The 15,784-nt window shown below is 30.2% G+C and overlaps 2 protein-coding genes across 2 annotated transcripts; one reads left to right on the top strand and one right to left on the bottom strand.

The window, feature by feature from the left end:
* The first annotated feature begins 7,020 nt into the window (after positions 1 to 7,020).
* On the top strand, positions 7,021 to 8,072 carry LOC127255273 (kunitz trypsin inhibitor 5-like). Its single transcript, XM_051280744.1, has 2 exons — positions 7,021 to 7,174; positions 7,437 to 8,072. Exons 1-2 carry the CDS (start codon positions 7,055 to 7,057, stop codon positions 7,956 to 7,958), a joined length of 642 nt encoding a protein of 213 aa, XP_051136701.1. The 5' UTR covers positions 7,021 to 7,054; the 3' UTR covers positions 7,959 to 8,072.
* Positions 8,073 to 11,306: 3,234 nt separating this feature from the next.
* Positions 11,307 to 15,008, bottom strand: LOC127255272 (BTB/POZ and TAZ domain-containing protein 1-like). Its single transcript, XM_051280743.1, has 5 exons — positions 14,722 to 15,008; positions 14,309 to 14,442; positions 13,676 to 13,979; positions 12,204 to 12,523; positions 11,307 to 11,679 (listed from the first exon to the last, which is right to left on the bottom strand). The coding sequence occupies exons 1-5, from the start codon at positions 14,863 to 14,865 to the stop codon at positions 11,505 to 11,507; spliced, it is 1,077 nt and encodes a 358-aa protein (XP_051136700.1). The 5' UTR covers positions 14,866 to 15,008; the 3' UTR covers positions 11,307 to 11,504.
* Between the last annotated feature and the right edge of the window lie 776 nt (positions 15,009 to 15,784).

The raw sequence follows: 15,784 nt of genomic DNA, 5'->3' as shown, positions 1-15,784 counted from the left end.
TTTTTATACTATTAAATTAATTTAATATTTTTTATAAAAAATATCATAATTATATATATAATATATTATTCGAATCAAATCAATTTAAAAAATAATATACACAATAAAAATTAAAAAATATATAATTAAAAAAATACATGATAAGAATACAATAAAAATAAAATTTTTATATGTTCAAATTTATTATAATTTTTTTATGACTTTTTCAAATATTGTTTTAAATAAAAAAATTTAAAGACTTAAACATAGTCTACAAAATTAAAAAATATATTAAAATATTATACGAAAAATCAAGTTAACATTAAAAAATACATATATAACTAATAATAAAAAAATTATTAGTAAAAAAATACAATAAATAATTAAAAAATACATACATTTTCTATTTGATTCTTTCTTTTTGAGTTCTTTTCTAATTTTTTTTATCTACACATAATAGATTAATAGAACCTAAAAAGGATATATAACAATAAGAATAACAAAAACAATATAATACGATAGTTGATTTATACATAATCAAGTTAATTTTTTTTAAAATTAAACAAAAATAATTATTGCAAGAATTTGAGCGTGTATATTAATAGGAAACGTAATTCCTTACAAAAATATGAAAAACAATAATGAAATATATTGTAAATAAAATATAAAATATACGAAAAAATTTAATATGAAAAATCTTTTAACATAAAATAAAAATCACTGGTCAACCAAATCAAAGAATAAAATATACCATGATCAAATTGTATATAAGAGTACTTTCAAGAATGCATGTAAACACACCCCAATCACCACTGTATCAATCGATGTAAATCATAAACTTAATAAAAATTAAAATCAAAATTATAAACAAAACAATCTATCACATTATGTAAAATTTTGGTCGAACTACAAATATCTAATCGCAAATTTTACCGTTGAATTGAAAGATCAACGAATCACAAACACTTTCTGAAAATTTTAGCTTGATCAGAAAATTGACAAAATATCGATATTGTTTTTCTTGTACCAAATAATTAAAGAAAATATATTAGTATAAAATATATATATATATACAATATTTAAAAACAAAACCAAAAATTATTAGAGCGCGCGAGTTAAAATGTCTTGTCAAATATATATGTATGATATGACATGATTGTACATATTTTATTAAATTATTACTCCCTCCGTCCCATATACTATGTCCACGTTGCCGTTTCTGTCTGTCCCACATACTATATCACTCTCCTTTTTTGAAAAATGGTTACACATTTTAATCTCATTTTAAATTTTTAAATTTTATTTTTCAAATTTTAATTAAATTAATTAGTTATCTTAATCTTAATTTATAATTATTTATATTATAGGATAATTATTTTCGCTAATACATTCTTAATTATCTACTAATTACATCCCTCCTAAAATACCATGTCTACAGTGTAGCAGACACGGTATATGGGACGGAGGGAGTATTATTATAAAAAATAATTAGATAATTATTCTACTACTAATTTTTGCGTGATTGTCCAAACGTGGCTGTTTTTTCAAATAAAAATGTATCAAACAAAAATTGCAGATAAATAAAAATAGAGAATGATAAAGCTATTTGGATGGATCAATCAAGAATATATGATCAATCGGTAAAAGGAAATTTTAACGAATGAGAATTAAGGAAGAATTATTTTTGGTATTTTTTGTTTAAATAATAAATTAAATACGATATTTTTGTAAGATCAAATTTTAGTTTAATTTTTAAAAAATAGTAAGGAAAAATAAATATTTGAAAATAATAAATTAAATATGATGTTTTATAAAATTAAAACAATATAATTTAAAAAATATACAAATTAGATCATACAAAAAAAATAAAAAATAAAAATAAATATACAATTCTCTGTATTTATCTGTATACGACAAAAAAAATAAAATCATAGAATAAAAAGGAATTTGTTTCTCAACTCTCAATTACTTGGCTCAACCTAAAAAAAATAAAATTATTTTCATTTTCTGACCTCATTTCGCTGTATGAAATACACCGTTATTGAATTCACGGTGGTCGTGCCAAAACTACTATACACAGTAATTGCGCAATAGTTTTGACCAAATCCTTCCATACCTTTAAGTTTGAATTTAAATTGAATTATATAACTTTATAAAGAATTTTGATATTATTTTATTTTCTAAGGTGTGTAATTTTGATTTGACTTTAATATGTATTGATTTGATAGATAATAATTGTAATGATATAAATATATATTAGTAATATTTATATTGTGAGGGTGTGTTTGTTTTATTCCCGGATCTTTTGATTTATCGAACAAACCTCGTATATAAAAAACGAAATTAATTAGGAATAACGGAAGCGAATTAACTCGAATAAAACCAATACCGAATCGAAATAAAATTAAACACAAAGAATTAGAATTATGCAAAAACATTCTGGAAATAGGAAAACAAAAATACAAACGAACAGGCCTTGAATGAAATTAAACAAAAAAGACTTCCAGCTTCGTCTTCTTTACGAGAGAATTGAAAATTGCGGAACTCCTTATTTTCCGCCGACGACGAACTCTTCCGACGATCTATGATCGATGGCGTTTCATTTCCGGCGAACAGCGGCAACTTGGTTCTCCACTTCTCTTACAGCAGTCCTTCCGGTGACTGGCAGCGTGCCTTTGGAGTTCTTCTCCGACGAACAGATTCGGATTCTGTCACGGAAATAGCCGTAGGCACACCAATCTTCTTCGATCTTTCACCGGCGGCGAAGGGACGGCGGATATCGGCTCAGTCCATGGTGTGAAGTGGCCCGAGGTAATCACGCCTCAAAGTTGGAGGTCGGCTTGTCACTCCAAGCCTCGATGCCCACCGGAATCGGTACAAGAAAAGAGTCCCGAACTTCACCGGGAACTCACCGGAATCTCTCGGCTCACCGGAACTCCAGTCGCGGTTCTCTCTCTCTCTCTCAATCTCTATGACTCGGTTTTGGTGTTTCTCACTTCTCTAAAGGGACCCTACCCAAAAAAACCCTTTTTAAACTAACCTTTAATAATTTCCCCAAACTAAAAAACCACCCACTGTTATAACCTACATAACAACCTAATAAATTGACTTAGGGTTTGATATATGAGTTTGGGTTAAAGGGTTTGGGTCGAATCCGATGGGTCGGGCTACGAAGTGGGCCAACTAATTATTTATCGAAGAATTTGTCGGATTAGGCCTCGAACGGTCAAAATTCCCAACAGGTATATATAATCGACCGTATCGAATGCAAAAAAAAAGAAAAAAAAAATCAAATCCTGTATGTGTATAAATATCGATATTACTTGGACATCTCTGTACAATATAAATACATTGAACATTGTTATATGTATGATCACTTATAGGTTACGGGAAAGTACTTTGTGGCTTCGGCAAAACTGATAATGTGAATGCATAGTCGCCTTACGCTATCTACCTATCTCGATGGAGATTGTAAAAATGCCGTGACTCTAGAAGAAAACTCGAAGTCGGGCATCCGTTGTAGCTTTCATCCCACAAACAACACGGGAGATTCCCACATCTATATCTCGAAATCCCTCAATGTGAAGTTTGAAACGATTGTGCCCTCGTGCGCTAACTCCACAGTGTGGTGTATTAGTGATCCCAATATCAAAACACTTGCACGAGTAATACGTATTGGAGGGGTTCTAGGTAATTCCGGGTGTAGCACTTCTCAAAATTGGTTCAAGATCGAGCTTGGTAACTCTCCATATACCTACAAGTTTGTGTCGCACCCTAATGATGTATGTGGCGATTCGGATGTCTCCAATTTTCATATTGTGAGACTCGACCCATGGCCCCGTCCAAGACCTTTGGTTCTCTCTGATAACTTGATGAGATTTGAAGTGAAGTTCATTAAAGCAAAGAGTGTTGATCATATATATATATGTGCACTCGTGCAAAGAAAGGCTACAAGGCATCGCATGTGGTTGATTTCTTCTATCGCTTTCTATACTCCCCCCCCCCCCATTCGATAAATATTGTAGTGTCACCTAGTTATCTTTCAATTGTTTCGATATATAATCATCGCCATTTTCCTTTTACTTTAGATTCGTCTTGTTAATGACGTTAAATGAACGTTTCACCTAAAAACTTAAATTTGAAAAGATATGCATGGTGTATTTACTTATATACTATAGGAGTCAACCAACACGCTCCTCCACATACAAGGTGAATATATGCAACTTACGAATGAATGGCAATGAGATTCGAACATGGAACATTTTGACTTTGATATCATGTTAAATGATCGTCTCACTTAAAAATTAAATTTGAAGGGATACATATCATCTATTTATTTATATATTACGAGAGTCAACTAACACGTCTCCCATATACAAGGTAGATATACACCACTTAAAAATCTTGCTAGTAGTCAATGGTGAATGAGTGGCAACAACTTTGATACCATATTAAATGGTGCTACAAAATCGTCTCAGTTTAAAATTTAAACTTAAAGGGATACAAATTTTGCTTCTCAGCTATATATATCATTTTTTCTTGTGCCAAGACAAGACATTTTTAAATGGTTCTACTTGACTATTTCAATTTGGTTTTTAATTTTAAAATAGTTAAATTACGTGTAATTTAGATTTGTGCATGCAGTTTTTAATGAATTTTATTCCATTATGAAAGTCAAACGTGTATATGCTTATTTTATTAAAATTTTATTTGAGTTTTTCAATTCGCTTTAAAGTGGAACGATTCTCCATAAATAATATTAAAAATATAATACAACATATATGATTAACAATTCAATATAAAATATTATTTTTATATTAATAATATAATTTTCTATACCTAAAAAAAAAAAAAAAAAAAAAAAGAAAACATTCATCCAAAAATATGAACGAACTCTTTGTCTCTAATTCATTCACTACCTTAATTTGCACTTTGCACGCCAGCTACAATTATTATTACATCATTTATAATTATATATCCAATTTACTACTCACTCAGTCCACAAACTAACGTCCAACAATTATTGTCCTCTTTTTATTTTTATACGCAAAATTTACTTTTTTTACTTTTATTTTATTTACTATTTTATTTTTTATACACAAAATTAAAGGCAAATTTGTCATTTTATAACAAAAATTCTAATTATCTAAAAATGCGTGTAAATATCAAATAGAACATTAAAAAATGAATAGATAGAAAAAAATTTCTCTCCTATTTTATGAAGATATATCCTTTATTTTTCTAGAGTTACGCTATAATTATTTATTTTATGTAAGACCATCATAACTCATCTACAATTATATTTTCATGATAAATAAATATTTTCTATATATTTTATTTTATATAATTTTTTAAATTTAGAAATACCATTCAATATTTTACAATATTTATATACTAGTGCTATAATGATACTTATTCTATATTAATATAAAATTATATCAATAAATTAATTTTTTTAATATCATTAAACAATACTATGTACGTACAATATCATTGAATACTCCAAAGTACTTTTTAGGTTTTATAGTAAAATTAATATATAATTATATTTAATTGGTTAATGAAAGTATGTAAAATATTTTAATATTTTTATCTTTTAATTTTATGTATAAATTAATTATATATATAATAATATATTTGTAATTTAAATAAAAATTAAAAGTATTTTTGTATTAATGTATAATTATTTTAACTAAAAAAAATATAATTTTGAGTTTGACAAATTGAAATGATAAAAATGTACACTATATAGTTTGTAACTAATTCAAATATCTCACTCATTTATTTCAAATTATTCTCTCTCTCTCTCTCTCTATATATATACATATATATAAAATCTTAAAAAAATTATCCGTCGGACCTAGTTTGCAGGGTATTAGGTCCGGTCGGGGGTTTATCCAGTGCGTACTTTTCGGGTAGCGGCGGCAGGTTCTCACAGTGTAAAAAAAAAAAAAAAAAAAAAAAAAATCTTGAAAAAATTATAATTAATTAATTAATTCCAAGGCCCATCCAAATCAAGTCGTATCTGGTTTTCCCAGTTGAATATGGTGAGAGTTTAATTAATGTATGCAAAGCATGCAAGTTACTAATTAATTAATTAGATCGAAGATTATATATGGGATTTGCTGTACATTTGAATTTTTTGATAAAATATATATAGTAACGTGCAGCTGAGTTGGAAGAATTAAATGCAAAATTTAATCATATACTGGTAATTGATTATTAAATTTAGGTAAAATTGCTCATAATTCTCATGTAATTTCAAAATTTTGTGTAAAATTTCTCACTTTAAAAATTGGATGATACTCCGTATACTTTTAAAAAACGTTGCATGAAACTTCACCTCATGAAACGTGTGTGGTGTGATGGAAAGATAATTTTCTATTCAGATTTTTGCAGACGCATGCAATATTTTTTAAAGTATAAGGAGCGTCATGCAATTTTTTAAAAGTAAAGTGGAGATTTATTATGAGTTTTGAAAGTAATACTTTCTTGTCCCACTTAATTTGTCTACTATTTCTATATCCGTCCGTCCAACATAAATTGTCTATTTTTTTTGGAAATATAATTATATATTTTAATCATATTTTAAAATTCATAATTTATAATTTTTTTATTTTAATTAAACTATTTAATCATTTTAATCTCAATCTATATTTATTTTTATTTTTATTATATCACAATTATTTTTATTAATACACTTCTTAATTACTTACTAATTACACCCTACCTAAAACTCCGTGCCCAACTAAAGTAAACAAATTAGCTGAGAAAGAGAGAATATATTTTTTTTGTAAGTTTAATTACACTACATATTATAAATATTTTCAAATTTACACTTATTTACATCAGTATCATTATATCAAATTAAAATATAACATAAAAAAGTCTTTTGCAGGCAAAAAATGCCATGGACTACTATTTAAGTATTATTATCTCTTAATCTCTGTATATATATATATATATATATATTGTAAGTGAACAAGAGAGAGCACTATTAATAAAAATGAATGCATCATTTGCTTGCTCGTCTATAAAAAGACCATATACATATGATAGAGTTGATTTGTTTGTAATGAAGTCCCTTCACATAGTCCTTTTCTTATTGTTGTTATTGTTCCCTTTCACCTACAAAACTATTGCTCAACTTCAACAAGATAATCTAGTTCGAGATCACAATGGGAAGCCCCTCGAGGTAGGTACCCTAAATTTAAGCATATATAATTGATCGTATCAAATTAAATAGACCATATTCTTTTGAAGTTTGATTTTGATGTACTTACTATTTAACTGTCGTGATTTTCAAAACACCACATTCAAAAAGAAAAAGCTAAAACTTTTAAAAGAGCACACTCATAAACTTCGATCAGTTTGGTGTTTATATATATATATATATAAATTACTTGAACATCTCGGTATGATGTAAATATATTGAACGTTGTTCTGATTCATAATAGGTCACGGGAAAGTACTTTATTGTTGCCACAAAAGTTGTAATGGGCCTTAGTAGGAAGCTTACGCTATCCATCTATCTTGAGGGAAACTGCAGAAATGCCGTGACTCTAGCACAAGCTTTCCAACCCGGCATTCCATGTAGCTTCCATCATGCAAAAGCCACGGGAGATTCTTACATCCATATCTTGAAATCCCTCAATGTGAAATTTGAAACAGATACCCCATCGTGCGCTAATTCCACAGTGTGGCGTATCAGTGATCCCGATGACAAGACACATGAACGTGTAGTGCGCATTGGAGGTGTTTTAGGTAGCCCCGGGTGTAGCACTTCCCGGAATTGGTTCAAGATCATGACGGGTGATTCACCAAACACCTATAAAATTGTTTCGCACCCAAAGGATGTTTGTGCCAGTCCGGGCGCCGCCATTTTTCATAATTTGAGACTCAACTTTCATCCCTTTAAAAGACCTTTGGTTCGCTCAGATGACTTGAACGGATTTGAAGTGTACTTTGTTGAAGCTTAAAAGCGTCGATCATATGTATCTATGCGCGCTTGCGCAAACAATGGCTAAGAAGGGAAGACTGTATTTGTTTGCGGATTTGAATTTTGAGTTTGAATTTGAATAATTGTGTTGTTGTGATGCTTTTGAATATAAAATTGATTTTTTAGAGTAATATAAATTAAAAATTAAAAAAATATTTTTATTTTATTATTGTTTGGGAGAAAAATTAAGTAAACAATAAAAATCTTGTGAGAAATCGACGAGAAGAGAACATAGCCATAGTGATTGATTTCTTCTATCACTTTCTATGCTTTCTTGTCTATTAGTATCGATCATCTTGCCCAATCTTTGGACTAGACTTGTGTGAATGGTGTTGGATTTAATAATAATAATAATAATAATAATAATAATAATAATAATGGATTTCACCAATTAATCTAATGGGTTTTGCATCTAGAAAGTATGCACTTATGAAATATATTTTAAACCAAATTAATTTAACAAGTTATTTTCCAAACTTAATTTAATTGATATTGTACCGAACTACTCAATATATTGAGAATTACAATATAAAATATCAATTTATACTCCTCCTCCAAAATAAAAAATAAAAAAATCAAAAGTTATCATAGTTAAAAATAATAATAGAAATATATTTATAATTTTATTTATCTTAATTTATTTCTAATATTTAATTATTTCATTTTATTGTACAATATATACCAAAATTTTGGTATATATTAAATTTTGACAGAATAACGATCAGTGATGAAACTAGCATCTAAATTTGAGGGGGTAAAATGTTATAATTTATTTAATGTTTAGCTAATAAATTTAAATAAATAATAGTGACATAATTATATATGAATTTAGATAGTTTTGAAAAGAAAGAGGAAAAATTGTATATAAATACATAAAAATTAATATTTTTTATACTAAAAAAATTATAAAAAATTTGACTTGGGGTCAATTGACCCCCAAACCCTAGTGTAGTTTTGTCCCTTATTGTGGTATGAAAAATTTATATAGTTAATGTACCAAATATATAATATTTTTGATATTTTTTTTATATAATTTGGACAACATTTTCAATTTTTTATTATTATTATTTTTTTTCACTCCTATTTGTGACAAACCTATTTAAACAGCATCTCATTCACCTTATTTTAAAAATAAAAAATTGAAAACCAAAAACAAAAACTCTCTATCTTTTTTTTTTTATTATTTAAATGCAAAACCCTTTATAATTAAATAATTAGATGGAATATTATTGGGAGTTGCATGCATCCAAATTAATGAGAATCGCATTAAGTAAATAATTGTTACCTGTCACACTACATTTGAATTTAAATAAAATATATAGTAACATTTTCTTGTAAGGTGTGATTGAATTGATGTGACATCGAGATCATAATTCAAATATTGTAGACTTTCAAAACTCATCCTAAATAAAATACAATTACATCGATTAATGAATTAATAAATCACATTGACTCCAGAAATATAAATAAATCCAACAATAAATAATTAATTATTTTTAATTATCTTATTATTAATTATACTGCAATTTCAAGAATTAGATTGTATACTACTCTTTATGTCAATATTATTTTTTTTAATGTCCACTAAGGGTGTGTTCGTTTGTAGAATTTCAACCAAATTCTACTATTCATCCAATTTTTTCCCCCCAAAAACATCAAATCAAATACCTATTTTTTATTTTTTATATTATACTAAAAATTAATTTTACATTCAAAACATCACATCAACACCTATTTATATCACATCATACAACTATTCAAATTCAAAATTTTTACTATTCAAATCCCAACTCAAAATCCAAACCCCCAAACAAACACACCCTAAATTTATATTTATTTTATACTCCCTCGGTCTTTTTTAATGTCCACTAAATTTATATTTAGTTTATACTCCCTCGGTCCCATCTACCATGTCCACATTGCAATTTTTGTCTGTCCCACGTCCCATGTCACTTTTTTTTTTTAAAAAAATGATTATACACTTTAATCTCATTTTAAACTTTTTAATTTAACTTGTTTTTAAATTTTAATTAAATTAATTAGTTATCTTAACCTTAATCTACAATTATTTATATTATAAGATAATTATTTTTACTAATACATTCTTAATTATGTACTAATTATACTTATCCTAAATTTTCGTGTCTACGGTAATCCAGACATCCAATGTAGGACGGAGGGAGAATATTATAAAAAAATTTATTTACCCATAATTTTATATTATTCATATTTTAACAAATAAGACTAATTTGTTACTATATTTTCTATTTACTCCATTATTATTATTATTATTTTTATCAAATTTTTAATAAATTTTGTATAATATTCTTATAGTTTACTTTTTACATGTTTCATTATAACATTAAATATTTTTATTTTTTAATCTTTATACTCAGATAAATTTATATAAATTTATCTAACGGAGATAATATAATTTTAAAAGTATGGATGGATATATATTGGACTCTTACAACTTAGGGGTTTTTTTTTTGTTGCATTGTTAATTATTTTACTATGCAATTTGTATTAGTTTGGAAAGTATGCATCATTTTCCATTATAATTTAAAAATTGTATGAGAATTTTTTATGTTTTCAAAACATTACATAAAATTCTTTTTTTCAAGGAAATTATGTGCAATGTTTTTTAAAATACAAGGGGTTTTATGCAACTTTTAAGAGATTTTGTAGAATATTTTTTAAAATACAATGGAGCATAATGCAATTTTTAATAATAATGGAGTATGATACAACTTTTTCAAATCACAAGTGAATTACACGAGCGGCTTAGCTACCCGTAGGACCGTCTTGGACTTTTTCGGATCTGAGCAAAAATAAATTATAGGCTTATAAACACACGATATATTTTTAAAATAATATCATTTAATCTAACGTAAGCTGGACAAGAGATTGAAGGAAGCAATGTGATTTGGAAGAAGATGAAAGGTGGATCGGCCGGCAATGCTTTACGTTGCTGTCCGAAAGTTTGAAGAGCGAGAAAACTAAGAGAGGGAGAAAGAGAGAGGGGGAGGCGGATTTGACCCGGGTGGGTGGATGGGCGCAGCACGGCGTGAAGGGAAGAAATATAGGCGAAGATTGTATTTGAAAAATAATGATAGAAAAATTATATGATTAGAGATTACATTTTAATTTTAAAAATAAAATAAAATATAAATTAAAATTTAAAATTTAATAATAATAATAAACTAACATTTTAAAAATATGAATCATCTCTTAATTAAGGATCTTGAACAGATGTTTATCGCTGCACATTACTCAAATAAATTAGCTTATATTTTTAAACATAATTAAAATAACAAATTTTATAATATAAACAAATGAAACACTTTTATTAAAAAGAAAAAAATACAAATATTTTTATTTACTATCTCCAAATTCGCAAACTAAACTACTTAAAGCTATTCGATTTTCTCAGGGCCTCGAAAATTCTACAAACCTTTTTTCCTAGTTTCAAACATAGAAGCTTCTCGCCGTCGAAAAAATCTACAAAGTTTCTACACGACAATTTTTAAACATCGAAGCTTCTCATCATTCCATCGCTAATTATCGGCTCTTCTTCCCTTTTTCTTTTAGGAACACACAAATTAGACATAGCTTTAGCCGAACTAACCTTTCTTACAAGCATTCTCCATCTCACAGCCTCCGCCCCGCGCAGTTCTTGATGTCCCTTTAATTTGAACTGTCTGTTGAAGAAACATAAGTAATGTTCGAAGAAATCAGAGGTGACAAAAATAAACACAACTCGAAAGCCCGGTCCAAGCACGGCACAAAAAAATTCGTGCTTGGAACTTTAAAAATAAGCCTGATCATTGTCTGGCCGTGCTTGGCTCAACCAGCTAATGAACTAGACCGTGCTTGGTCCAGCCCGGTTTTTAAATTTTAATAATTTATATATATATATATTAGTTTTTGAAATAAAGACAAAAATTAAAACATAGCTGGATGCTAAAAAAAAATAAACAACATAATTTGAATTTTTTTTTTAAAAAAAAAAGAAACCGGGCTGGCACGGCACAGTTTGGTTTCAAACCGGGTCGTGCTTGAGCCGGGCTTTCCAGGCCCTATTTGCAATCGGGCTGTGCTGGCCCAGCACGGCTTGAAATTGGTTCGGATTGGCCCGGCACGAGTAAACCGACCAGGCCTAAATTGCCACCCCTAGAAGAAATCGAAATTAAAAAAAAATCGAATATGTAGAATTTTGTTCCACCTGCAGAGAGGGACTCGGCAATCTTCGGATTGTTCACAGATCGACGAATGTAGCCTGAAAAGCTGCCACATTCGTTTGCAGCGCGAGCATCCGCCGCCGTTGGCCCTCTTTGAGCACGCGCCGAAGTGCTTGATGAGAAGCTGAATGCCGTGGCAGGTGGAGAACTTGCTGCACGGGCCTTTGGGCTTGCTTGGGCCCATGTCGGTCGGGCCGACGTTCGTGCATCCTTCCGAGCATATGTGCTCGAGACAATCCATCGCATCGCTTAGTTGGATGTACAGCTGTTGATCCTCCCGGCGCCTCCTCGACTTCTTCTTCCTCTGTTCCATTGTACAAAAACGATCGATCAATACGTAAAGAATATTATTCCTATACGATCGTCTAAATATATTATCGAAAAATATAATATAATAAAAACATACAAACTTCGTTTCATATACTCTTTCCGTCCCAATTTAAAGTATTATTTTTACTATTTTCGTCCATTTCACTCTAAAGTATCAATTTTCTAAAAGTAATCATATACTAACACCAAAAGACCTTTAACTTTTATCTAAATTACAAACATACTATTACACATAATTACTTTATACATAAAGTCAACAGAAAAAAATGTCAAAACCTCTTATATATTTCCGCTAATCAATAAAATATTATTACCTTCGTCCCATAAGAAAAATACCATGATTTTTTTGCGTGTTGATATTTGAATATTAATTATTATATCAATAATAGTACAAATCAAGATAAAATAACAAAAATATCTCTACTAGTCTCTTATAATACAAATACAATGACATTTATTGAATAAATTAAACACATATAAAGATATTTTTAATGTTAAATAAAATGACGCAAAAGACAAATAGTATTGGTTTTACGAGAGCGGATGTAGTTTTATATTTTAATTTACTACAAAACTCCAAAAGTTCGTGTGGGATGGAAGGAGTAATACTTTTACCATTCCTAATATCTCACCAAAAAATAAATAAAAAATAAAAAATACACTTTTAAATATAAATGCTAAACAAATACACTCAAATTATGAATAAACAAAAACATCAAATACAAGTATCATACATTGAGAAATTTATGCAAACTACATTACATAAATTTGAATAGTGAAGAAGTTGATTAGAATTGCAGGAAAGTTCAAACATCTAATTCCTACAATAGCAATTAACAAAGCCATTAATGGAGTAAAGACAAGCTTTATGAGAAGAATTTCGTTGCGAATAACCGAAAACATCAGATACAGATATCCTACATTGAGAAACTTAGCACAAATGGACACCAAATAGAGGTAAAAAAATAGTCTCGAATATGCAAACTACATTATATAAATTTGCATAGTGAAGAGATTAAAGTTAAATCATCTAATTCCAACAATTGCAATTATCAATTTAGCAAAGCTATTAACGAAGTAAGGACAAGCTTAAAAAAGTTTAATGTAAAGAAATGAGACTATGTACCGATTCAGCTTCATCGATGAACTGCAAGATCTCGAGCTCGAGCAAAGGATCATGGTTCTGCAAGAATTTCCAGCCCTCAGTGTCCTCAACAGCCTTGAAATGATTGGACAGCAATCTCATACATTTGAGATAGAGATCGGGAGCGTCGCAGAGTCTGGCGAGCTGAAGCATGTCCACAACGTTTTCCACAGTCACTTTTTTGGCTAATTCCTTTGTGCATCTCTGTTTTAGCTGCGTGACTATGTAGACATGGGAGAGTGCCAACAAATGAACGCCATATTTGTCCATTTGATCCTCAGTGCACCTGAAAGGGGAGAAGGGTAGATTAGTCTTTTCACAGGGGCTAGGGTTTGGGGGAGGTCGTTTTCATTCCTGTAACCTTGGAGCTCAATCAATTGATAATTCGCCGCGTTTACCAAAACAGTAATTGTGAACAAATTGGACAGATGAAGATGAAGATTCGAATCGTAAGCGAATGTTGAATTGTTCTTCTTTTAATCAGGTCAACAGCAAACGCGCATCGAATTTTTGGCGTGAAAATCGATGGACAGTCTGAAGACGCCAACGTTTTTCTTGCTGATAATTTTATAATGGAACAAAGTACTGTTCGCGTGTGGACTGCGAGAAACTTACTTGGAGAAATAGAGATATTGGATGAAGACGGCGACGGCGTCGTACGGTACTCCTGGAATCCGAATTTCCCGGTCGGTGCTCCGGTGCTTCTGCGGCCTCTCAATTATGTTTTCCAGCACCGGCGACGCCGAAGCCTGCGAAATTTTCACCCCAACCATCAGATAAAGAGGAGAATTCTATTATCCTTTCATCAAACACAACCAAAACAGAATAAATCAACCGAAAAATCTTTGAATCGACATTAGTGATGAAAAAATGAATACAAAACCGAATTCAAGCAACATAATACGGAAATACAGCCAAAATCGAATCAAATTCCAGCACAATAAACGCAGTAGAATCACTCGCTGCTAACAAACACAGCATAAAAAAAATGAAAGCAAAATTCATAAAAAAAAACCGTTAGACAATACCAAAATCTTCGAGTGCGCGGGGATCTGGAAACCTCCGGAGGCGACGACGTGGACGTCAGGCTCCGGCATTTCGCCGGCTCCGGCGACCGCCGGCATCTGCTTCACACGCATTCGCTCGGAGAGCTTCGCCTTCAACTGAACCATAATAAAAAAACGATTCTCTACAATGCCTCTACACAATACTCCGCAGCAAAATCGAATTCCGACGAAAACTTCCAAAATGTGAGGGGGAATCGGAGACGTTCGTCAATGGATAGAGATGATTATGAGCAGCAAGTTGCAGACAACCCAAACCTCTGCCTCTATTTATAGGCGGACCCGACCCGAATACCCAAATCGGACCCTTCAATACGTGTCTCATTCTATTGGGCAAATTGGTCAAACGGAAAATATCTGCCTTGAAATGCATACTCCTACGGAAAGTAAGACCTGCCGTCTCAACAACTGAAATGTCTAAAATACCCTCGCATAATTCGGATGCTGACTCGGATTGTGGATAAACACGTGGGAATCAAACGTATTATTAGGAGCACCGTGGACCAGAAGGCCAGGCACGTATAACTGTTCATCCAACGGACTAGATTGATCGGGACCTGGGAGTCCTGGGTGTGGCGGAAAATATATGGGAAGGGTCATATAAGATAAATTGGCCTTTAGAGGAAAGGAGGGGTTGAGAAAATAAACTTGACCTGTCTTTAGGACAAAGGTGTCACGTCCGACGTGGCATCCTGATCCAAATCTACATCGCACTTTTCCAAGTTGTCGCAATTTATTTATTTCAAAGAAATTGGGGACATCCGCCACGTGGCATGCCAAGTTGCATAAAATATCTGACTCTTGTGGGTGATAAAAGAGCAATAATCCTTGTCAAGAGCAAATGGGTCGAATTGGTTTGTTTTTTTGTTTGTGTTTGGTTTTTTTTTACACTTTAGTTTTATTTGGTATTTATTGAATATAGTTCTTCATTCGTTTCAAATATGGCGTAATATTTGTTTTCGAAACGAAAAAATTTAAGTATATAATATTAAATAGGATATTTTTGGAATTATGTGATATGATAAGA

This window comes from Andrographis paniculata, unplaced genomic scaffold, assembly GCF_009805555.1.
Source record: "Andrographis paniculata isolate CXL003 unplaced genomic scaffold, ASM980555v1 Contig53END, whole genome shotgun sequence".
Lineage (NCBI taxonomy): Eukaryota > Viridiplantae > Streptophyta > Magnoliopsida > Lamiales > Acanthaceae > Andrographis > Andrographis paniculata.
This window is presented reverse-complemented; position numbering and strand designations above follow the sequence as displayed.